Source organism: Myxine glutinosa, chromosome 7 (assembly GCF_964187855.1).
Source record: "Myxine glutinosa chromosome 7, kmMyxGlut1.1, whole genome shotgun sequence".
NCBI classification, from domain to species: Eukaryota; Metazoa; Chordata; class Myxini; order Myxiniformes; family Myxinidae; genus Myxine; species Myxine glutinosa.
Window position 1 is genome coordinate 158,994,253 of NC_136267.1, and position 25,699 is coordinate 159,019,951.

A 25,699-nucleotide genomic window follows, 5' to 3' on the forward strand; every position below is an offset into this window, starting at 1 on the left:
CATCTTGCGGACTGCTTTCGTGCTAAACTTGCTGGGGCGGCCTGGCCTGAACAAGTTGGCAGTTGTTTGGAATCTTCTCCACTTGCAGATGATCTTCCGGACAGTCGAATGATTGATTTCAAATTGTTTGTAGATCTTTCTAAATCCCTTCCCAGACTCGTGGGCATCTATAACCTTCTTTCTGAAGGCCTCAGCGAGCTCTTTTGATCTAGGCATGGTGATGCCGCACACTTCAACAACAAAGAGCAAACCAAACTAAATGTCTGAGGTTTAAATAAGACAGGTTCCTCCAAAACCCTCTCTAACGATGTTCTAATCATTTGCACCTGACCTGATGCACCTGATTCTAATTTTAGGTATTTGAAGTGGTGATAAATGTAGGGGTGTACTTACTTTTTCCACATGCGAAATTTGCATTTATGTTTATTTAAATTATACAATGGACTACAAAATGTAAATGTTTCATGATATTTGTTATATTATATCACCTTTATTTATCAATATTGTTGAAATGAAGATCAAATAGCTGTATGTTGAAATATGTTGAAAAAGTCAAAACTTTACATGGGGTGTACTTACTTTTTCACGTGACTGTAAGTATACTAGAAAGTACTAAACATTTATGTCAATAAGTGAGTGAGTGAGTCCGTGATAGGCCATGTCTCCATCAGCCAGAAAAACGTCTAGAAATTGAATTACGTGCCATTCATCTGGGTAATACCTGGAAGTGGGTGTTTCTAGGGGTTGAATTTGCGCTGATTATGAATCTGCATTTCCACACTCGATATTCTATGGCAAAAGTGGTTAAAAAGGTCCCTGAAACCCCTTACGTGGGTCACGGTGGTTCACAAGTCCAAGCCACAATCTAATCCTGTTTCACCCGTTATTGACCAATAATCCTCGCATTTATGCTTAATAGCGTTGGAAAGAGGAATTTCAAATTTATAAGGTGATTCAGGGGTCCAGAGTGAGGGATCATTGGCTCTTGGGGTCACAACTTTGGCAATTGTGAGCCCAGGCCCATTGACCGAGGATTCACTTGTGTGATATTGCTGGAAAGGGGAAATGATTTCCTGTTTAATGGTGGCAATGGGACGGCGATGAGCTAGAGGGCGGATACAAGAGTTCTTCTTGGGGGTCGGGGGTGCTTCAGTTTGGAAAAATTCCTTAAGGGACTTCCTCAAATTTAAGGAAACTAGCAACGGTACCCGCCCTATGGGCGGGGCTCCAATTGGGAAACCCAAATGAAAAGGCAAAATATCAGAAATTGAAGGTTTTTTTTACTTTAAACGATTCATATAAACATCCGTTGAATCATATCACACGCAAATCATCAAAATCTAAACAGTATCTTTAGAATTTCAATAAAAGCCACATCACTGTTCATATCGGTAAATATTATTCCATCGTGTTTCAAATCGTGATCGATACACTATGATCGTGATTATCGTGATCGTGAATCGTGATCGATACACTATAAATATGATCGTGATGATCGTGAATCGTGATCGATAACAGTGTTCACAATCGCTATGTCATATGTACTCCCGATACGTGTACCAAATTCCCGATACGTGTAACTGTACCAAATCAACAGTTAAAAGGATTTTGAGCCGATAGCTGTTACGGCCTTGGCAAGATCGATGGAGACAGCGATCTGTTAGCGTATTCACCGCTGAAATAGCTATGTGGAATTCTCTCATGTAGAGATTAAACGTTACGGCTGTTACGGCCTTGGCAAAATCGATGGAGACAGCGTTTATTATACTTTTAATGAAGGACACTGTCTCAAGCCCCAGTCCCCATCACGGATGGGGCTCAGTGGTTTACCCGAGCCTGACGGCGAAGGGCAAGGTACACGCTGGCCCGTCCAGTGTAGCGCGCGTGCGGCCCCGGACACCGAAGGGCATTAAATGTTCATTAAACATTAAACGTTCATGAAACATTAAACGTTCAGTAAAGGATTACGAAACGAAAAATATTTCGAAATTACGTTCACACCGTCACGTCAAACACTACCGTGAACACTACATCGTCACAATGAGAACATCGTCAGTAAGTGATGTCAATGAGAACATGTTAGACACAGTAAGTTAACATCATGCTTATGTTCAATATTCTCAGATGTTTATCCGGCCCCAAAGCTTCATCTTATTTTGGCAATTCCAAGAAAGAAACCAACTAAACAAACTACATGGGATTCTTCGACTACTTACCCTGCGCAGTCAACTTGGTACAAGCCAACTCTTCTGGTTTTGAACGTTTTTTTTTTTTTTTTTGTATACAACATCGAAGCTCGTGAAAGAGCTAACATTAATCACACAAAAAGTCAAACCGACACAAACCGACACATAAAACACAAAATAAGGGGAGCGGTTGACAAGATGGGGAGAGAGGGGGAAGGACACAAACACAACATTTGAGAGCAGGGACATCGAGAGAACTGTGGGGGGTGGGGGGGAGAGGGCTTGGGGGGAGGTGGGAGAGGTATAAAACATATGGACACTGCAAGGACTTCCAGGAAAGAAGTTGGAATTTCGAAAAAGTGTATCTGGGGTGAATTAGCGGGGGTAGAAAAGATCAAGGTTTTGGATGGGGTAAGATAAGAGATGGTGGTGAACAGCTGTTTTAAAGACCTGGAGGGAGGAGTGGGATTGAAGGGAGTGGGGGAGTTTGTTCCAGAGGCGGGAGAAAAGGGGAATGAAAGAGTGAAGGTGAGCAGAGAGCCTAGATTTTGGCAGTTTAACCATGAGGGTTGCTGGCAGATCTTGTGCGACCTGTAGGAATATTTGGGGGACAGAGCACAGAGAGAACTGGGGGTGCAAGGCCGGAGAGGAGTCGGTAGAAGACAGAAAGACCACCAACCTGCCTGCGGTGAGTGAGTGAAAGGCCCTCGGAGTTAGCTTCATCGCAGGAGATTCCAATGATTCTGAAAGCTTTGGCTTCAACAGCGTCAAGCCGAGCTAGGTGTGAGGCAGGACCACCGGCCCAGAGGGGGAAACAGTATTCCATTGAGCTGCGGATGAAAGCCTTTTATGTGGTGAGGAGCTCAGGTGTGCCAAGGAAGGACTTCACACGACGGAGGATGCCCAGTCGGCTACTGACTTTTGAGGCCAGCTTGGAAATGTGGTTTTCCCAAGAAAGATCATGGCAGATAGTGAGATCCAATATGGCTGCCAGACGACATGAGCGATTACATCATAAATTTATATTCTCTAATATAATTGTTGCATAGATCACGCTCGATAAATTTCAAACTGATCAGACTAAGCGTTGTCCCTGTCAAATTATGATGTCATAATTATGACATCAATGACGTCATCGTTAACAACACCTATTCCCCATACGGAGTTCTTTACAATGAGCCAGGTTTCAATTTTTCTATGGAGCGGTTTTGGAGATATAGAGGTGTAATGTTTTTCAGTTTTTCCAAGTTGGCCCCTGTACTACGTGACCTATTACATCATAATTATCATTAAAATATTCTACAAGAGGAGACACTTCAATGGTGACAATTTTGTGTACATCAGAATAACAGTTGCAGAGAAAAAAAAAAATTCATACTGATCAGATCAAGCGTTGTACTTGTCGAATTATGACGTCATAATGAAGACACCGATGACATCATCATCATCATCATCATATCTTATTCCCCATGGTGAGTACTTGAAAATGAGCCTTCTTTCAACTTTTTCCATTGAGCAGTTTGGGAGTTATATCGGTGCAACTTTTTTCCAAGATGGCGTCTTTATCACGTGCCATATGACGTCATAACTATAAATAAATAAATTATACAGGCGGAGGTGCTCCGATGGTAACATTTTGTGTCAATCGGACCAACGGTTGGAAATAATGCGAACAGAACGGATACCCAGTTTAATGTCCATCCGTGGGCCCAGATTAGACAGCTTTGACGAATATCTCTCGGCCATCCTACCAGACCTTACAACGTGGTACTAAATAAAAAAGTATAACAAACTTCTCTTTATTTCTTTTTATTTCTCTTTTTTTTTTCTCAAAATACATAAAATACATCTTCCTTTAATTGGCTCCAACTGTGCTCTTAGAGTGGGATCACATTTCCAGCATTTTTGGGACACACATGGATCAAACATCATATTTTTTCTCAACTTTTCACCTGAGCCAGTCCTCCCATGGAGCCATCTTGTTTCATGTGGACAAAAATAGTACCATATATTCATCCACGGACGGTTCAAACGATACTGATTGGCTGGCCGCACTGCAAAAGTTGGCACGACTTTCAAAAGAGAGACCTTAGATTTGGGTAAATAAATATGTTTTGCCATGGAATATCTAGTGTGGAACTGCAGACTTGTAATCAGCATATCTTAATCTCCTTCAAATGCCGACTTCCACGTATTACCCAGATGGGTGCTGCAGAACTGAACGCGAGACCGTGATGGATAATGGGCCATGAGTGGTGTTGTTAGAAAGAGCTTTATATGTAATACTTAAAGCTCTTTCTATCACACCCTCAGTCACTGACTCCCTCACTCACTCACTCACTCACTCACACAAATGTTTAGTCGTTTATGGGTGGGCTAGAAAGCTGAAATTTCATGTACTGATTAAACTCAAAGCCAACATCCCAGGAAAAATCACAAAACCGTCGGAAAATGTGCATGAAGGAAACTATCTGTAAATAAAAGTCGGCCGGTGCAGCCTTACTCTGCTCAGAACGGGTCAAAGCCTCCCATCTTACGATAATTCACCAAATGTCCGTCTGTCCCTTCGAAGGTACCGCAAAAACGACGAAACCGATTGCAACGATATTTTGGGTGGGTAATTCTGGGACCCCCTGGAGTAAAATAGGCTATATTGTTTTTCCAATTTTTCCAATTTTCCAGTTTTTCCAAACACGATGGAATAATATTTACCGATATGAACAGTGATGTGGCTTTTGTTGAAATTCTATAAATACTGTTTATTCTACGTACCAGGAGAGAGTAGATCGACTCCTGACAAACTCTTCCTATATAAACGTGTGGCTCCGAGGTAACATGGCAGCGTGTGCAAAGCGACTGAGAAACAGGTGTAGCGGCCGCTTCCGTGTTACAGATTCGGCGCGCACTCTTCACACATAGACGTGCGACTGAGAAAGACCTGTGGCGGCCGCTTCCGTTTTGCAGAATTCAATCTTTTTCAAAATGGGCGCCATGTACTGTTTAGATTTTGATGATTTGCGTGTGATATGATTCAACGGATGTTGATATGAATCGTTTAAAATAAAAAAAAGCCTTCAATTTCTGACATTTTGCCTTTTCATTTGGGCTTCCCAATTGAAGCCCCGCCCACAGGGCAGGTACCATTGCTATTGATGATAACTCAAACTGGCTCTGTTGTTAATGATATCGAATGTTGAGCAGCTACAATAATATGATATCCCTTCTTGAAGAAATGAGCCTGGTGTTGGCTTAGTGGTTAGGGTGCCGGCTTGGGATCCTAGGATCCTGGGTTCGAATCCCAGTCGATCACTGAATTAACGCCAGGGCGGTTGACTCAGCCTGTCGTCCTTCCGAGGTCGGCAAATTGAGTACCTACTTGCTGGGATGAATGATCACGGTGTGTACCCCGATTTAGAATAGGTACACCGTATCCCTGCGCATCGTAAGAGGTGACTGAGGGTTGGCGTCAGGAAGGGCATCCGGCCATAAAAAAAACATTGCCTCAAACAGGGAACCAGAATTGTCATGGGGCCCGCAAGGCTAACCCCCGCTCTAACGGGGAAAATGGCCTTAACAAGGTGTGTGTGTGTGTGTGTGTGTGTCGTTGGTTGTTATCTCCATATCCATGTGTGGGTTTTAGGAGGTGGAATGGAGTCCTCCCAGGGCTCGAAGTATCCACCTCTGTTTGTATAAGGGATCACGATTCATGAACCTAGCTGTGGAAGTTTTGTTGTTCTCAAAGTTTTGTTCCGAGGTCTCTTTTTAAGATCTTCAGTGTGTCCCCGATAGCTTCTAACTGGAGTCCGATTTTGTAATAGATACACAAAGATTGAGTGTGTGTGTGTGTTTGTGTGTGTGTGTGTGTGTGTGTGTTTGGAAACAATTGTCAGACACACTAATTGCAAATGGATGCAGGGATGGACAGGGACCCATCATTATTCAAAGAAAGATGCTTGTACAAGATAATTTATTGTAACATTAATTACATACTTTTTGGCATACCATCGTCGCATCATTTTGGATTTCATTTTTTAAAAATTACTCGTAGGTAATATACTGCACATCATGCAGTATGCACTGTATGCACTGCACTGCACAATACACTGCACATCATGTAAACATCATGCACATATACTTGTTAAATCACATACAAACATATATACATACATACATACTCACATACAGTCACGTGAAAAAGTAAGTACACCCCATGTAAAGTTTTGACTTTTTCAACATATTTCAACATACAGCGATTTGATCTTCATTTCAACAATATTGATAGATAAAGGTGATATAATATAACAAATATCATGAAACATTTACATTTTGTAGTCCATTGTATAATTTAAATAAACATAAATGCAAATTTCGCATGTGGAAAAAGTAAGTACACCCTTGGCTCTAATAGGTGGTGTTGCCCCCTTTGGCAGAAACAACCTCAAGTAGGCGTTTCTTATAACTGTCTACCAGTCTCTGACATAGACTGGGAGAAATTTTTGCCCACTCCATGCAGAATTCTTTCAGCTGTGCGATGTTTGAGGGGTTTCTTGCATGCACAGCTCGTTTCAAATCCCCCCATGACATCTCGATGGGATTTAGATCTGGGCTTTGACTTGGCCATTCCAGAACACTCCATTTCTTTCTTTTCAGCCATTCTTTGGTGGATTTACTGGTATGTTTATGGTCATTGTCATGTTGCAAGGTCCACCTTCGGTTGAGCTTCAACTTTCCGACAGATGGCCTCACATTATCCTCAAGCACCCTCTGGTACAATGAAGAATTCATCGTGGATTCTATGATGGTGAGCTGTCCAGGCCCTGATGCAGCAAAGCTGCCCCAAACCATAATATTTCCACCACCATGCTTTACAGTTGGTATCAGGTTCTTGTGGTCAAATGCTGTCTTTGGTTTTTGCCAAACATGTCTTCTGGTACTGTGGCCAAATAGCTCTACCTTTGACTCATCTGTCGAGAGCACATTGTTCCAGAAGTGCTGGTCTTTGCCTCGGTGTTAATTGGCAAACTTTAGTCTTGCCCTGATGTTCTTTCTGGACAGCAAAGGTTTCCTCCTGGCACACCTCCCATGTGGATCAAATTTGTGCAGCCTCTTGCTAATGGTAGACTTGTGCACTTTGACATCAGCAGTGGCATGAGCGACCTGTAGGTCCCGTGATGACATTCTGGGGTCCTTAGAGACTTCTTTCAGCATCTTGCGGTCTGCCCTCGGGCTGAACTTGCTGGGGCGGCCTGGCCTGAACAAGTTGGCAGTTGTTTGGAATCTTCTCCACTTGTAGATGATCTTCCGGACAGTCGAATGATTGATTTCAAATTGTTTGTAGATCTTTTTAAATCCCTTCCCAGCCTCGTAGGCATCTATAATCTTCTTTCTGAAGGCCTCAGAGAGCTCTTTTGATCTTGGCATGGTGACGCCGCACACTTCAACCACAAAGAGCAAACCAAACTAAATGTCTGAGGTGTAAATAAGACAGGTTCCTCCAAGATCTTCTCTGACGATGTTCTAATCATTTGCACCTGAGCTGGTGCACCTGATTCTAATTTTAGGTATTTGAAGTAGTGATAAATGTCAGGGTGTACTTACTTATTCCACATGCGAAATTTGCATTTATGTTCATTTAAATTATACAATGGACTACAAAATGTAAATGTTTCATGATATTTGTTATATTATATCACCTTTATCTATCAATATTGTTGAAATGAAGATCAAAGAGCTGTATGTTGAAATATGTTGAAAAAGTGAAAACTTTACATGGGGTGTACTTACTTTTTCACGTGACTGTATATGTATATATATATTGTTACGGATACGGGGGACGGCTCTCCCGTTAGCAAGGGGTGATTAGCCCCTTGTCCTGTTAAGCTGGCTGTCTCCCCGGTCCTGGCACTTGTAACGCTATCCCGCGGGATGGAACGGATCAGGGTTATGGGCCCAGGGTTTATCCCGAATACCTTTATCCTTCCCTCCGCAGACTAGGGAGACAAGTACCGCTCGAACCCCGGTTTGGATGGTCTAGTTAGTTGCCGAGCGGTTTTTCGCAACCTGATGTTCGAGCCATTACCAAAGACTAACCCGATTCTCAAACGTTGGCCGAATCGCGCCACGTGCACTCAATATGGAAACGTCTAAAGCGACCGAAAGAGCATGAAGAAGTAAAGACAAAGTCGGGAATAACAAGATTTATTACTATTTATACACACTAAGCAGAAAGGAAAAGAAAGATGATTTATAAGGCAATTGAAGGAGCAGGAGACATAGGGCAATGATTAGCTTATATATCTGGCAGTCTTAATTAATACCCCAAGACAACATGAAAGACGGACAAACGGGCACACTTACACGGGGGAAATGATGGCAGGAATCACTGGAGGGAGGAGAAGGTCCAAGCCGATGGCAGGGCAGGAAGGTCCGGGCAATTCCACACCGTCGAGGTCCACGTTCCGTGCTCGAAGCGAACAGCAGCTGGCAGCTCCGCGTCTCCACAGCCGGCAATAGGGCCTAGAGGGTCTCGGCGTATTGCTGCAGTATCAGCACCCCCTCACGTCTCGTTCTCTCTTTGCTGCCTTAGCTGGATCGCGCATCTGCCGCACCTCTCTCTCAATCTTCTTCAGACCTCAATCTTCTCCAAAAAGCTCATCTGCCCTGGGGAGCGTCGCGCTGCGGGTTATATAGGCCCCGCCCTTCAACCTTTGCGAACCTCCCCCAAGTGTTCTCTCTCCGCCCTCTCAAGCCAAACCCCTCGTTCTGGGTTGGATGAGCGGGGCCGACTTACTCCTCCCCTCTATGACGAGGTGGAGACCCGCCTTTCTTCTTCGTCATTACCTCGTGCGTAATGGAGTCAAATGCAGCAAAGTGGACGGCAGATGAAAATGCAGCAAAGTGCCTAAAGAGTCAATTGCAGCAAACCTGGCAAACCTGGCACTTGGAAGCTGCCATGGGGCGTCGGAGGGGCCTACTCTTATTTAATTCGGTGCAATGAAGAGTCAAACTATTGGGAAACACATCCTTAGCCTACATAGAATAACGGACTAACTATTTAAAAGGATATATGGTGTCCTGTGTGTAGGTTTATGGAATTAACTAAGAGGACGAGCTTCGACCTTTCTTTACATTACGAGGGTCAGTTACACACAACAAAACCATAATTCTCACATTCTTTACACTTTCTCAAATTCGTAACAATATATATATATATATATATATATATATATATATATATACATACATATATATTTATACCACTACTACTTATCCTCTTCGTCCCAATGGGACCTAAGGCTGCATTTTTATTTACATATATATATATATGTATGTATATTATATGTATTATAAAAGACAGGGGTGAAATCATTATGCTGGGTGTTTTTTATTGGAATTTTTTTTGTATTTGTTATTTCAGTAGAACATTTCAAAACAAGCCATTTTGTCGAAATGATTATGCTGGGTGGTTTGTGTTTGCCTTACCAGCAAGTCCATGAGGACAGCAACATTTATTGTCCCCCGTCGCTCAGCGGAGTGAAAGGGGGACTGTGGCTTTCCCCTCCGTCCGTGTGTCCGTCCGTCCGTCCGTCCGTCCGTCCGTGCGTGCGTGCGGGCGTGCATGCGTGCGGGTGCAATCTGGTGTGTGGGTGTATCTAGGCACAAGGAAGAACGCTATTGAAAATTGGGTCGCCACGTCAAAATCCAAGATGGCCGCCGCCATGTATGTCTGAACCTTGTGAGATGAATATCTTGAAAAATAAGCGAAGTACCAACTTCTAATTTGGTGTGTGGGTGTATCTCGGCATAAGGACGAACGCTATTGAAAATTGGGTCACCACGTAAAAATCCAAGATGGCCGCCACCATATATATGTCTGAAATTTGTGAGTGAAATATCTCGAAAAATAAGCGAAGTACCAACGTCTAATCTGGTGTGTCGGTGTATCTAGGCACAAGGAAGAACGCTGTTTAAAATCGGGTCGCCACGTCAAAAGCCAAGATGGCCGCCGCCATGTATGTCTGAAACTTGTGAGATGAATATCTTGAAAAATAAGCGAAGTACCAACTTCTAATTTGGTGTGTGGGTGTATCTCGGCATAAGGAAGAACGCTATTGAAAATTGGGTCGCCACGTCAAAATCCAAGATGGCCGCCACCATATATATGTCTGAACCTTGTGAGCGAAATATCTTGAAAAATAAGTGAAGTACCAACTTCTAATCTCGTGTTTTTTTTTTTGTTTTTTTTTGTTTGTTTTTTTTGTATACAAGATCGAGGCTCGTGAAAGAGCGAACATTAATCACACAGAAAGACAAACCGACACATAAAACATACAACATCGGGAGCGGTAGACAAGATGGGGAGAGAGGGGGAAGGACACAAACACAATATTTGAGAGCAGGGACCGAGAGACATGGAGACATCGAGAGATCTGTGAGAGGGAGAGGGCTTTTGGGGGGGGGGCATGGGAAGGGGGGGCATGGGAAGGGGGGGGAGTGGGAGAGGTATAAAACATATGGACACTGCCAGGAATTCCAGGAAAGAAGTTGGAATTTCAAACAAGGTGGATCTGGGGTGAATTCGCGGGGGTAGAAAAGATCAAGGTTTTGGATGGGGGAAGATAAGAGATGGCGGTGAACAGCTGTTTTAAAGACCTGGAGGGAGGAGTGGGATTGAAGGGAGTGTGGGAGTTTGTTCCAGAGGTGGGAGAAAAGAGGAATGAAAGAGTGAAGGTGAGCAGACAGCAGAGATTTCGGCAGTTTAACCATCAGAGGGTTGCTGGCAGATCTTGTGCGACCTGTAGGAATATTTGGGGGACAGAGCACAGAGAGAGCTGGGGGTGCAAGGCCGGAGAGGAGTCGGAAGAAGACAGAAAGACCACCTACCTGCCTGCGGTGAGTGAGTGAGAGGCCCTCAGAGATAGCTTCATCGCGGGAGATTCCAATAATTCTGAAAGCTTTGGTTTCAACAGCGTGAAGCCGAGCTAGGTGTGAGGCAGGAGCACCGGCCCATAGGGGAGAACAGTATTCCATTGAGCTGCGGATGAAAGCCTTGTATGTGGTGAGGAGCTCAGGTGTGCCGAGGAAGGACTTCGCATGACGGAGGATGCCCAGTCGGCGACTGGCTTTGGAGGCCAGCTTGGAAATGTGGTTTTCCCAATAAAGATCATGGCAGACAGTGAGACCCAAAAGCTTGAGCGACAGAACTTCTTGGAGAGGATTGTTGAGAAAGTAGATGGGAGGGTTCTAGTGTGTGGGTGTATCTCGGCACAAGCAAGAACGCTGTTTAAAATTGGGTCGCCACGTCAAAATTCAAGATTGCCGCCGCCATGTATGTCTGATGCCATGTATGTCTGAACATTGTAACCTGCATATCTTGAAAAATAAGCGAAGTACCAACTTCTAATCTGGTGTGTGGGTGTATCTAGGCATAAGGAAGAACGCTTTTGAAAATTGCGTCGCCACGTCAAAATCCAAGATGACCACCGCCATGTATGTCTGAACCTTGTGAGATGAATATCTTTAAAAATAAATGAAGTACCAACTTCTAATCTGGTGTGTGGGTGTATCTCGGCATAAGGACGAACGCTATTGAAAATTGGGTCGCCACGTCAAAATCCAAGATGGCCGCCGCCATGTATGTCCGAACCTTGTGAGATGAATATCTTGAAAAATAAGCGAAGTACTAACTTCTAATTTGGTGTGTGGGTGTACCTCGCCATAAGGAAGAACGCTATTGAAAATTGCGTCGCCACGTCAAAATCCAAGATGGCCGCCACCATATATATGTCTGAACCTTGTGAGCGAAATATCTCGAAAAATAAGCGAAGTACCAACTTCTAATCTGGTGTGTGGGTGTATCTAGGCACACGGAAGAACGCTGTTTAAAATTGGGTCGCCACGTCAAAATCCAAGATGGCCGCCGCCATGTATGTCTGAATCTTGTGAGAAGAATATCTTGAAAGATAAGCGAAGTACCAACTTCTAATTTGGTGTGTGGGTGTATCTCAGCATAAGGAGGACCGCTATTGTAAAGTGGGTCGCCACGTCAAAATCCAGGACGGCCGCCACCATATATATGTCTGAACCTTGTGAGCGAAATATCTTGAAAAATAAGCGAAGTACCTTCTGGTGTGTGGGTGTATCTAGGCATAAGGAAGAACGCTATTGAAAATTGGGTCGCCACGTCAAAATCCAAGATGGCCCCTCCATGTATGTCTGACCGTTGTGAGCGAAATATCATATACATAGCATGTTTTCTGCGTGTTCCACTTTGTCAACTCACATCACTTCCCTGACGGGGGACCTAGGCGTAACGCTTGTTTTAATCAGAGTTCTGGCAAAAACTCAACTATTCTTCATCAAAAGATGATTTGGGATCTTTATTGTCCACCCACTACTCTACTAGCGATATTCGATTGGTCCCCAGCTTAATGTCCATCTGAGAGACGGAGCACATTGTGGTGTAACATCTGCCTGTAGAGCACCAAGACGACAGTTTATATCGTTTGGCCGACAATACCTCTGCCACCAAAGGTGGATGGAGGTTATGTTTTCACCCCTGTCTTTGTTGGTATGTTTTGACGAAAATTAAAATTTTTTGTCATTTGTCGGTCTGTCCTGTTTGTTTGTTTGTTTATTTGTCTTTGAGTGCGATAACTCGCGAAAGCTTTCAGTTATCTTCGTCAAACTTCTCCAGAGGATTCCGAAGCACAAAAGTGATTCTGTCAATGTTTTTTGACTATATAGGTCAAAGGTCAAGGTTCTCTAGTTTGTCTGGACGATATCTCAGCCATCCTTTGAAGCTGAAATTTGGACACAATAGTGAACAAGTGTTTTGGCCACAAGGGTATTATTTGTTTTTCGATTAATCAATTAGTTGATTAATTACTTAATTATTAGCGATTTATTAAGTACTTATTTATTTTCTTTCTCATCTGGGCAATATCTCGGCAACTTTTGAGCCCGGAAGCTGATATTTGGACATGACAGGCACCAAGTGATTTGGCTGTAGAAGGTTTTTTTGATTTATTGATTATTCATTTCATTTTTCGATAAATTACTTCATAAATTTTTTTTTTTTAAAGTTACAGATTCGGAATGAAACCGTGGTGGTTTAGTTATGCTATTAGCCAATTGATAAAGAAATTAATTACTTTACTAATATTAATCGTTTGTCTTATTTACACAATTAATCAATCAATTATTGTTTCTCTCGATTTTTGTCATACTTGCCAGGCTCCCTTATGAATGTCCCCCGTCGCACCGCGGAGCGAAAGGGGGACTATGGTTTTCCGGTCCGTGCGTGCATGCGGACGTGCGTGCGTGCGGGCGTGTGTGTGTGCGTACGTGCGTGCATGCATCAGCGAAGGACCGAATTCTAATTTGGTGTGTGGGTGCAAACCCACGTCAAAATCGGCCGCCGCCATGTATGTCTGACGCCATGTATGTCTGAACATTGTGAGCGGAATATCTTGAAAAATAAGCGAAGTACCAACTTCTAATCTGGTGTGTGGGTGTATCTAGGGCATATGGAAGAACGCTATTGAAAATTGGGTCGCCACGTCAAAATCCAAGATGGCCGCCACCATATATATGTCTGAACCTTGTGAGCGAAATATCTTGAAAAAAAAACGAACTACTAACTTCTAGTCTGGTGTGTGGGTGTATCTACACATACGAAAGAAAGCTTTTGAAAATTGGGTCGCCACGTCAAAATCTAAGATGGCCGCCACCATATATATGTCTGAACCTTGTGATCGAAATATCTTGAAAAATAAACGAACTACTAACTTCTAATCTGGTGTGTGGGTGTATCTACGCATAAGTGAGAACGCTATTGAAAATTTGGTCACCACGTCAAAATCCAAGATGGCCGCCTTGCGTCTTCCACTTTGTCAACTCGCATCACTTCACCGACGGGGGACCGAGGCATAATTATTGTCCCCCGTCGCACCGCGGAGCGAAAGGGGGACGATGGTTTTCCCCTCCGTCCGTGTGTCCGTCCGTGCGGGTGTACGTGCATGTGTGCGTGCGTAAGCGAAGGACTGCATTCGAATTTGGTGTGTGGGTGCAACCCACGTCAAAATCCAAGATGGCCGCCGCCATGTATGTCTGATGCCATGTATGTCTGAACCTTGTGAGTGGAATATCTTGAAAATAAGCGAAATACCAACTTCTAATCTGGTGTGTGGGTGTATCTAGGCATAAGGAAGAACCCTATTGAAAATTGGGTCGCCACGTCAAAATCCAAGATGGCCGCCGCCATGTATGTCTGAACATTGTGAGTGGAATATCTTGAAAAATAAGCGAAGTACCAACTTCTAATCTGGTGTGTGGGTGTATCTAGGCACAAGGAAGAACCCTATTGAAAATTGGGTCGCCACGTCAAAATCCAAGATGGGCGCCACCATATATATGTCTGAACCTTGTGAGCGAAATATCTTGAAAAATAAACGAACTACTAACTTCTAATCTGGTGTGTGGGTGTGTCTCCAACCCACTTGCAAATATTATCGACTCTTCCATGTTTTCTGCGTCTTCCACTTTGTCTACTCACATCACTTCACTGACGGGGGACCTAGACGTAATGCTGGTTTCTCTCGATTTTTGTCATACCTGCCAGGCTCCCTTATTATTATTATTATCCCTCATTGCCTGACGCATTATTGTCTGTTTGTTTGTCTGTCTGGTTGTTTGGGAACAGGATCATGACTAGACAGCTTACAATGCCCTACATCTGCACCCAATATTGCCATATTAAAGAAATATATATTTAGAAATTCTGCTTTTTGTCATTCTACATCATTGGGTAGTCGCCATTGCATAGCACCAACTTGCGCTTTAATGCGTGAACACGAGACGTGCATGAGTAGCGCTCCCCTGTGGCGGACCCAGCGTGATTATTGTGAAATGGAAATGGGATTCGTGGACCTCCCGTCTGGACGTAACATGTACTGCTGCCATAGCAGTGCACCTGATCAAACACAAGCACAGCTCTTAACTAGGCTTGCTCTTCATTTGCATATGACCGCAATGGTCCAATGGGTTGCCCACTGAAGCATCTTCTATATTTGAGGTATGAACCAAAGCATCCTCCACATCAAATGAACCCATCATAACCTTCTCAGAGAAAAATCTGTGAGTTTTGTGGAATGGAAGTTCATAGATTGCCAGGGGATTCCCAACGTATGTCTCCCTCGTCGGCAGCAGCCAATCTGAATTCATTATCCAAACGTGATGTCATTTATCTGGTTCTTGCATGATCGGTATGAATGACATCCTGTGTTATTTTCAAGAGAGATTCCAAGGGAAAGCAATTATTGCATGTTGCCATTTTGTTCACGACAGCAATCGATCAATGCCACCAAATTGAATACGAAATCAAAGTTTAAGCAAACAATTCACTTAAAGTACTTTTTAACAGGAAAACTTAAAGCTAAAGGTTGTTAGCCTATAAGTTTGTGTGGCTAGGTTAACGCAGGTGTATTGTCCACACGTTATAACAATTCGTGCATCAATCTCCACGTGCAAGTAGTGCTGAGAGATATCAAGGAGCTTAAAGTTGTGTGTGTATGAACAGCTTGACTTCACGGAGAAATGTACCATTGTTTTCAATACCTCCGCCACCAAAGGTGGATGGAGGTTATGTTTTCACCCCTGTCTTTATTAGTATGTTTTGACGAAAATTGAATAATTTTTTTTGTCATATGTCGGTCTGTCCTGTTAGTTTGTTTGTTTGTTTATTTGTCTTTGAGTGCGATAACTCGCGAAAGCTTTCAGCTATCTTCGTCAAACTTCACCAGAGGATTCCGAAGCACAAAAGTGAAGCTGTCAATGTTCTTTGACTATATAAGTCAAAGGTCAAGGTTCTCCAGTTTGTCTGGATGATATCTCAGCCATCCTTTGAAGCTGAAATTTGGACACAATAGTAAACAAGTGCTGTGGCCACAAGGGTATTATTTATTTTTCGATTCATCAATTAGTTAATTAATTACTTAATTATTAGCAATTTATTAAGTACTTATTTATTTTCTTTCTCATCTGGGCAATATCTCAGGCACCTTTTGAGCCCGGATTGTGATATTTGGACATGACATTGACCAAGTGATTTGGCTGTAAAAGGTTTTTTTGATTTATTGATTTATGAATTAATTGATTAATTATTTCATTTTTTTATTCGTTACTTTAAAAATTCATTTTCAGAAAGTTACAGATTCGGAATGAAACCATGGTGGTTTAGTTATGCTATTAGTCAATTAATAAAGAAACTAATTATTTTACGAATATTATTCATTTATCTTAATTACACAATTAATCAATCAATTATTGTTTCCCTCGATTTTTGTCGTACCTGTCAGGCTACCGCTGGACGCCTTCTTGTCTGTTTGTCTGTCTGTCTGGTTGTTTGGGAACAGTATATCTCAAAAAGTTGCAGATGGATTCGGACGAAATTTAGTGCAGATGTTGGGTATCTGACAAGAATGAAATGCTTAGATTTTGATGAAGTTCCTGAACCGGATCTGGATCAGAGTTTTTAAGTGATTCTTCACCATTGAGTGATAGGGCTAAACTGATTATGTATAAGCCTTAGAAATCTGTTAAAAAAATATAACCTCACATTTTGTCTCTCTGAACCTCTTCCCTTGACTGATCTAAGGGGACCTCCCGTCCCTCCAAGCAAGCTTCATTCACATGGCTGAATGTCTTCATCCCTGGGCATACAGCCCTGGACATACTCCCCGGCATCCCTGGGCATACAAAAACATGTTCTGAATATTCGTTATAGCCAGGGTCTCTGATACAGAGGTCCCAGTGTAAATGTAAACATGCAATACTTTAATTTAAATATTAACTGCAACACTTACCACTGTACACAATCTGTTAACAATAAATGGTTATGACATCCTATCATTCAAGGTACATTGCCCATAAATGACACTAACCCACAGGCACTTCTCTAATTGTACCACCATAAGGCCGAGACACGCTCGCTACATTTAGGAGCGATTGTGCCTGTGAAAAATATTGTGATGTTCCATTGTGTTTGACCATGTGACCCGCTGTTTAAAAAAAATTCTAACAGTTTTGTTTTGTTTCCTGGGATGTCGGCTTCAAGTTGCATCATTACACAAAATTTCAGTTTTCCATCCCACGTAGAAAGTACTAAACATTTATGTCTGTGAGTCAGTGAGTTAGAAAGATTTTTGTCACACTTCATTCACACGGGCTTCGCCCCAACACCCTTTCACCATTTCACATGCCACTCTCTCCATGGAGTTCCTTACCGGCACAAGAGACATTGATTATTGCCCTGCTTAACCATAAACCCATCTAGCTCATTGCCCTCGTCGTCCCTTACATTACACATGCTCGATTTACTCTAATGTATTCGTTTTTTAATTTTAAAAGTCAATTTAATAATTTAATAATTGAAAAAAATAGGGTTTCATTCGTGTTTGGGAACTAATTAATCACTTGTTACATTTACTGTATATAAAAGGGATTTTTTTCCTGGTTTCCAAACATCCAGCTTACGAACAGATTTTCAAGAACACACTGTGTTCGTAAACAGGGGACTGCCTTTATATCCCATCAATATTCTTGTATTTCCATGATCTATTGATGCTAATTTTCATTTTTTCTGAAGTTGCACTTTGTCGTTGATCATGCGTCATGCACAGAGCTTTATGAATCTCATGGTTGTAAGCTGCCAATTATTTTTCTATAAACTGTGTGTGTTTCAAACTTGGAATGTGGTGTGTCTCAGAAAACTCAATTGCAGCCAAATCTGGTGGTTGCTTTGCTGGCTCGACAATGGTGCGAACGGAGGCCGGTGTCTCCAAGCGCATGATGGACCTACAGCCTGGAGATCGGGTGCTGGCCATTGGACACGATGGAGGTATCGTCTACAGTGATTTCCTGCTGTTTCTTGATGAAGAACCATCCATCAGGCGCCTCTTCCATGTAATTGACACAGAAGCACCATACCTTAGGCGCCTACACCTAACAGCATCACATTTGGTATTCGTGGCCAAAAATTCAAGTCTTTTCCAAGATGCGCATCCACTGTTTGCGAGTGGTGTGATACCAGGCGACATTATCTTCATAGTTAATGGGACTGGGAATGGAGAGATGCGAGGGGTCCGCGTGGCACGCGTGCACACGGAAATACAGTGGGGCTCATACGCCCCTCTAACAGCTCATGGTACCATTGTAGTTGACAGCGTCCTAGCATCCTGCTATGCCATGCTGGACATGCACAAGGTCGCACACTGGGCTTTCGCACCACTTCGACTCCTGCACAACCTTGGCATGTGCTCCGGCAGTCCGGCACACGGTGGGGGAATACACTGGTATCCACGACTACTACATTCAGTAGCACGCTTTGTCATTAGGGACGAGGTATTCCACCCATTGGAGCAGAACCGTGTATTCTCGCTCCCTGCAAGTGCGTAAAAAGTGTGCAGGGAGCCTATGTAAACAGGTACCAATTGTTTTGAAAGCTTAAATATTATTAGAAGAATAATCATTATTTTTATGAACCAGCCAAGTTGTCTTTTGGGCCCAAATGACCTTTACTTTGAATCATAACAGATGAAGCGAAGTCTGTAAAGCCTGAGACACATTTCTTAACCTGTATGATGGTCATATGGATACACATATATACACACATACACACATTGAAAACTCCTAAACATTACACAAGTGATTCAAAAAAATGAGCAATTGCAATTAGGTAGTGAATGTGTTATGGGTGCAATAGATGATCAGAAGAGAAAATACAACAGAAAAGTGGATAAGTTGGACAACGCACTGGTATCACTGTTCTTTCAACCTCTTCAACATCAAGATATTATTTCACCACATTATTTATATGCTTGCGATCATTATCTTGCTGGAAGACGAAGAATTCCTTTCTACCCCATGAGTTGTATGCTTGACAGAATTTCATGATGAATCAGAATCGACCCTTACTTGTCAGCAGTCATGCTGCCAATAATTCTTTGCAGATCAGCAACATCATTGGCTGTGATAGGACCCCAAACTGATACTGATCTTCTACCATGCTTCACTGTCATTGTTATCCAGTGTAAGATTCCATTTTTTTTTCTCTCCTCCATCAAACACACTGTAATTGATTATTGGTGAACAATTCCAACTTCAATTACTCTGTGAAGAGCACAGGCCTCCATACTACTGATGCCCATTCCAACCTTTTGGTTGAGATCTCTCTATCAGCCATGTTTTGCAAGCAGTTTTGGGGTAACGTTCACATCTACAGTCACGTGAAAAAGTAAGTACACCCCATGTAAAGTTTTGACTTTTTCAACATATTTCAACATACAGCTATTTGATCTTCATTTCAACAATATTGATAGATAAAGGTGATATAATATAACAAATATCATGAAACATTTACATTTTGTAGTCCATTGTATAATTTAAATAAACAGAAATGCAAATTTCGCATGTAGAAAAAGTAAGTACACCCTTCCATTTATCACTACTTCAAATACCTAAAATTAGAATCAGGTGCACCAGCTCAGGTGCAAATGATTAGAACATCGTTAGAGAGGATCTTGGAGGAACCTGTCTTATTTAAACCCCAGACATTTAGTTTGGTTTGCTCTTTGTTGTTGAATTGTGCGGCGTCACCATGCTGAGATCAAAAGAGCTCTCTGAGGCCTTCAGAAAGAAGGTTATAGATGCTTACGAGTCTGGGAAGGGATTAAAAAAGATCTCCAAACAATTTGAAATCAATCAATCGACTGTCCGGAAGATCATCTACAATTGGAGAAGAATCCAAACAACTGCCAACTTGTTCAGGCCAGGCCGCCCCAGCAAGTTCAGCCGAGAGCAGACCGCAAGATGCTGAAAGAAGTCTCGAAGAACCCCAGAATGTCATCACTGGACCTACAGGTAGCTCTTGCCACTGTTGATGTCAAAGTGCACGAGTCTACCATGACAAAGAAGCTGCACAAATTTGATCTACATGGGAGGTGTGCCAGGAGGAAACCTTTGCTGTCCAGAAAGAACATCAGGGCAAGACTAAAGTTTGCCAATGAACACCTTGGCAAAGACCAGCACTTCTGGAACAATGTGCTCTGGACAGATGAGTCAAAGGTAGAGCTATTTGGCCACAGTACCAGAAGACATGTTTGGCGGAAACCAAAGACAGCATTTGACCACAAGAACCTGATACCAACTGTAAAGCATGGTGGTGGAAATATTATGGTTTGGGGCAGCTTTGCTGCATCAGGGCCTGGGCAGCTCACCATCATACAATCCACTATGAATTCTTCATTGTACCAGAGGGTGCTTGAGGATAATGTGAGGTCATCTGTCGAAAAGTTGAAGCTCAACCGAAGGTGGACCTTGCAACATGACAATGAGTCTAAACATACCAATAAATCCACCAAGGAATGGCTGAAAAGAAAGAAATGGAGGGTTCTAGAATGGCCAAGTCAAAGCCCAGATCTAAATCCCATCGAGATGTTGTGGGGGGATTTGAAACGAGCTGTGCATGCAAGAAACCCCTCAAACATCGCACAGCTGAAAGCACTCTGCATGGAGGAGTGGGCAAAAATTTCTCCCAGTCGATGTCAGAGACTGGTAGACAGTTATAAGAAACGCCCACTTGAGGTTGTTTCTGCCAAAGGGGGCAATACCACCTATTAGAGCCAGGGGTGCACTTACCTTTTCCACATGCGAAATTTGCATTTATGTTTATTTAAATTATACAATGGACTACAAAATGTAAATGTTTCATGATATTTGTTATATTATATCACCTTTATCTATCAATATTGTTGAAATGAAGATCAAATAGCTGTATGTTGAAATATGTTGAAAAAGTCAAAACTTTACATGGGGTGTACTTACTTTTTCACGTGACTGTATATTTACAGCAATCTTGTTGACAAGATCTGCACTTGACATTCATCTATATACTGGAAAAGAATGCACCCTGAGGTGCTTAGGATGTATTCTTTTCCAGTATATAGATGATTAACCTTTGGGTGTTTTCACTTTTTGAGAGGTTTGGCTTTCTACCCTGACCATTACTATTTTCAACAAGTCCAGTTTGACATACCATCTTCAGAGTTGTACAAACAGGTCTTCCAGTTGCATGGAGTCTTATGCCATTTTTTTTTCAATGAATGTATCCTTCACCAACCATTAAGGTTTTGATTTCTCCGTCCATGTCATATCGTATTTCAGTTTTTTGAGATACGTAATACTGGATTGATAGTACTGCAACTGGGCAGAGTATGACTGCCTGTACTTTTACAGGTTTTATGATCGAGTGACACATTCTGATTGGTTGGTTAACAACAAATGACATTTTAAACTGTCAAAAAGTGATTGTACACTTTCACGGAACATAGTGGTGGCATTCCCATAGTATTTGCAGCTTGTACGCTTTCCCTTCTCTGTTTCTATTATTATTTCCAACACACAAAAATGTGCTGTATATCTATATATATCTATATATATCTATATATATATATATATATATATATATATATATATATATATATATATATATTATATATATATATATATATATATATATACATACATACAAACAAACATGCAGGCATACATACACACAAACATGCAGGCATACATACATACATATACATATCCATGTTATATATTGATCCAGTGATTAGATATTTTAAGCCTTAAAACCTTAAGTTAGTAATTTATTATTTGGGAGCGAGTGCTTTTACTTGGATGCGCATGCCGGAAGCCACGTGAGATGATCCTGCACCAAGGAGATGCCATGTGCATCGCCCCGCTCTGGATTGCCTCCAAAAATCGTAGAGGATCTTCCGCAGGTTAGCTGCAGTAAATTATATTTTTATATGCTTTGTTGTATAATAGTTCTTCAGAGTTATTTACAGCAACATGTTTGTAGTCAGATGTACATGTTTTTCACAAAGTATAATTTAAATCGAATGTAAAAATCAGGCATTGTCCTGTATAGTTTGTTGTAGAATTACCTTTTTACCGCTTTGGAGGTTGTGGTGTATTTATTAACTTTGACTGCTAATTAAATACTTGGATTCTAAGTATTGTGAGGACATTGAGTGTTTTTGCGCATGCCATATACACACCATACAATGGTACATCAGTAAGTACGTGGCCGAACAAGTCAATTAAATACATGGGGCATGCAAAGGTTATATGAACGAGATACTTAAAATTGTCCAAGACTTACCAATGTTTTCTTTTACTTCACTGTATCACAAATGTTTTCTGTTATTTCTCAGCAGAGAAGTATATATAATTATAAAGAAAATGTATGATAGTGTGTGTTATTTAATATATACAACATCTTTACTTCTTCTTTTTTTAGTGCATCTTGGACTTCTGGTATTATCTCCTTTGTACAACTTTTTAAATGCCCCACATGGAGGATATAATTATGAGGTTGAAATGTTTAAAATGTTATGAATATACTTTCTTTTAAAAAAATACAAACTTGTCATTGTGAATTATTTATGGTTTACATCAGGTCACGAACTTACTGATCATCCATCGTATATCTCACTTCATCTGCGATTGAGTCTCAAAGGTCTGCACAACAACATTTGAGACACACAACACAACATTTGAGAGCAGGGTTTGTGATTAGATTATCATAATAGTCAGACACATCAACTTATTATTTTTAAATTTACAACTACATCTCATTAGTAGTGGAATATATTTTCATAAAAGCTTTTAGCCACTTATTATATGTTGAATAATGAAAAAAAAAATTGTTGCTGTTTCCTGGAGATGTAGTCCTTCTCAGGTTCTACAAACTATATGTACAACCCAAAATTTCCAAAAAGTATAATGCTTCATGGACTACAAACTTTCCAAAAGATAAAGAAAACTAGGTTTAAATTCTCAAATTATGCATGAGCAAGAAACACAAATCAGTCGTTTCAAGTCACGCCGTATTGTATTGCATTTGGAATCTCTCTTCCTTGGAATTTGGATGAAGGTATTTAAAAGTGAGCAAACTTGTATTCTACATTGTAGTGGAAGCCCATCCAGGATTGTAATGCTAGCCAAGAAACTGCTTCCTCAGAACCGATGCTTTGTGTAGAGCACACTTTACATGATATGATGATAATGATGATATTTAATTATATTGAGTCAGCTCATTCATGTAGTCATTAAGGAAACAAAATATAACAGAGAAAGAAGGCCATTTAGGGCCATGCTGGTCGACACCACCTCTGAGCAAGATGAAAATTTAGAATTTTCCACACAACAACATGATGTACATCCCAAGATTACAAACCGACTTAAAGATCAATCAAAATGCGGAGTGTGGCACTGATATAATTATCCCACATCTGATATATGAAGGAAAAAGTTTTTTAGTTTGTGTGTTTGTTCGTTATGCATTCGGACCCTGTGGGAACCAGTGTAACCAAAATTTGCATGGCCTCCTCTTTCATCCAGAGGAAGGTTGAGGGCTAGGTTTGGATAATGAAATAGAACCACCTTTAAAGGCCATTTGTCCCTGCAGATAATAACCAGATAATTAATAGAAAGAAAAAAAATCAGATAATTAGCCTGCAGGCCTCGATCGGGTCTTGTGCTTATACACCATGCATTAATTTTATTATTTTAATGCTTCACTTGTGCCTGTTTTTAAAAGATTGCTTTACACAGGTTTTTCTAACACTTTTGTGTTCAGGCCTGAGTGAGTATGAACTACTAGCTGAAGTACCCCGCGTTGCCTGGGGAAATGCAATGAAATATTGTTGCGCGAATACCCTCCGGTTAATACCAGGGCTCGCGGATGACCCAAACGGCTTTAATGGAGGCGACGACCAAACACGGATTTTGCTATAAAAGCACGGGAGAAAGAAGGGAAGAAGAAGAAGCGGAGGTGATTACCTTTAGCCCCGACGGCAACTCCGACCCTGGAGGAAAGCAACTCAAACGAAACCCGAGTTCAATGCACAAAAAGAAACACGTTTATTTCGGAACCCGAGAACAAGAGAACGCAACAGAAGATAAATAACGGTCCTAAATCGGGATCCCGCACACCTCACCTCAGAAACAAGACAAAGGAAAATGAATTACAAAAATGGCTGTCCGTCGTGTAATGGTTCGTGGGTGCGAGCTTATCTGTTTGCAGTCTTGTCCACCGTCCAACGCGGCTCCAAGCTCCGGCGCAAAGAAACCCCCTGTCCGCTTCGTCCACGCGCTCCGCCAGGCCCGAACCAACGCCCCACTCCAGGCTCCTCGTCGACCGCCCACAAGGTCCATTCGCTCACAGCACCAAAAGCACCGAGCACCGAGCACCGCTCCAAGCACCACGAAGATGGTGAACCCACGACCACCAGGACCTCTCAAGACGAAGAGCCAAGAGCCAAGGACGAACAACGACAAGCAAAGGACCAGCACGACTCAATACCAAGAGCGAAGCCTCAGCACGACGCAATACCAAGCGCGAACTGTCAGCACAACTCAATCCCCCAGAAGCGAAGCGTCCAGAATCCCGCCAGCGAGTCCTTTTGAAACCTGGCATGTCACGTCAGTACTGGCGCGTTACCAACCAGAGCCTCGTAGCTTCCCGCCATTTGCCGAACCTCCTTGCGCCTTCCGCGCTGATTCGCTCCAGGTTCGCGCCTTCCGCGCCAACCAATCACGGTCCTCCTGGGCGTGGTTACAGCTTGTCTCACGCGATGTTGCTAGGACAGCTGGTGGTGTGGCTGGTGGCGGCCATCCGGCGGTACCCAGATCTGGCTTCCTGCCGGTCTTCTTCCAAGGTCATTGTAAGGGAAAGGGAATTATTTAATGTTGCACTAAGGGACCTATCTAAGTGTTTATATGAGTATGCGTTGCCATAAGGGACAAAGGTTTGGTGACGGGGGGGGGGGGGGGGGAGGGGGGAGGGGCGACGAACAATGGAACCTTATCCATAATTCCTGCACTATTTAGCACGCCCTGCTCCCTCGTAGCGGGGACACCAATACAGCTTATCCCAACAAACCGGACTAACATAGAACTTATTACAGGGTAGATTCCCTATCGCGACTGTCGAAGCATGTTACCTATTCAGATCTATCTGGCTCTAGATATTGCTCTACCCAAATTCATAACAATATGTACAATATTTAAATATTTCATGCATGGCAATCACAAAACATATGACTCGATCACTCCCGGGGAAAAAATGCAGGCAGGGTATAAGAACATAGTCCTGAAAAGTGAAAATGCACCACACTTATAAATGGGCTTTGAAGGATTTATAAAAGGTAAAGTATGAATAGTCAGCAAGAGGAAAAAAAATCGAATTGATTTACATATTGGCATCTTCATCCTCTACCTACGCCATCATTAAATTATTTGGATATGTTTTGCTAACAACTCTCCAACACCTCATAGCTCGGTGTGAGGCATGAACTTACTGAGGAGCACTGTTATTGCTGCTGTCAGGGCCAGCCCGAGATCAAACGACTGCAGAAAGAGAAGGGGGAAGTGCCAACAGCAGG

General features: G+C 42.2%; 1 protein-coding gene across 1 annotated transcript in view; it reads left to right on the top strand.

Moving 5' to 3' along the window:
* The window catches only part of LOC137431776 (sonic hedgehog protein-like), a 30,154-nt gene extending 11,303 nt beyond the window's left edge, over positions 1 to 18,851 (top strand). The window contains exon 3 of the mRNA XM_068123474.1: positions 17,953 to 18,851. Coding sequence (XP_067979575.1) covers positions 17,953 to 18,641 — 689 coding nt within the window. The 3' untranslated portion in view covers positions 18,642 to 18,851. The remainder of the gene's footprint in view (positions 1 to 17,952) is intronic.
* Positions 18,852 to 25,699: the final 6,848 nt, after the last annotated feature.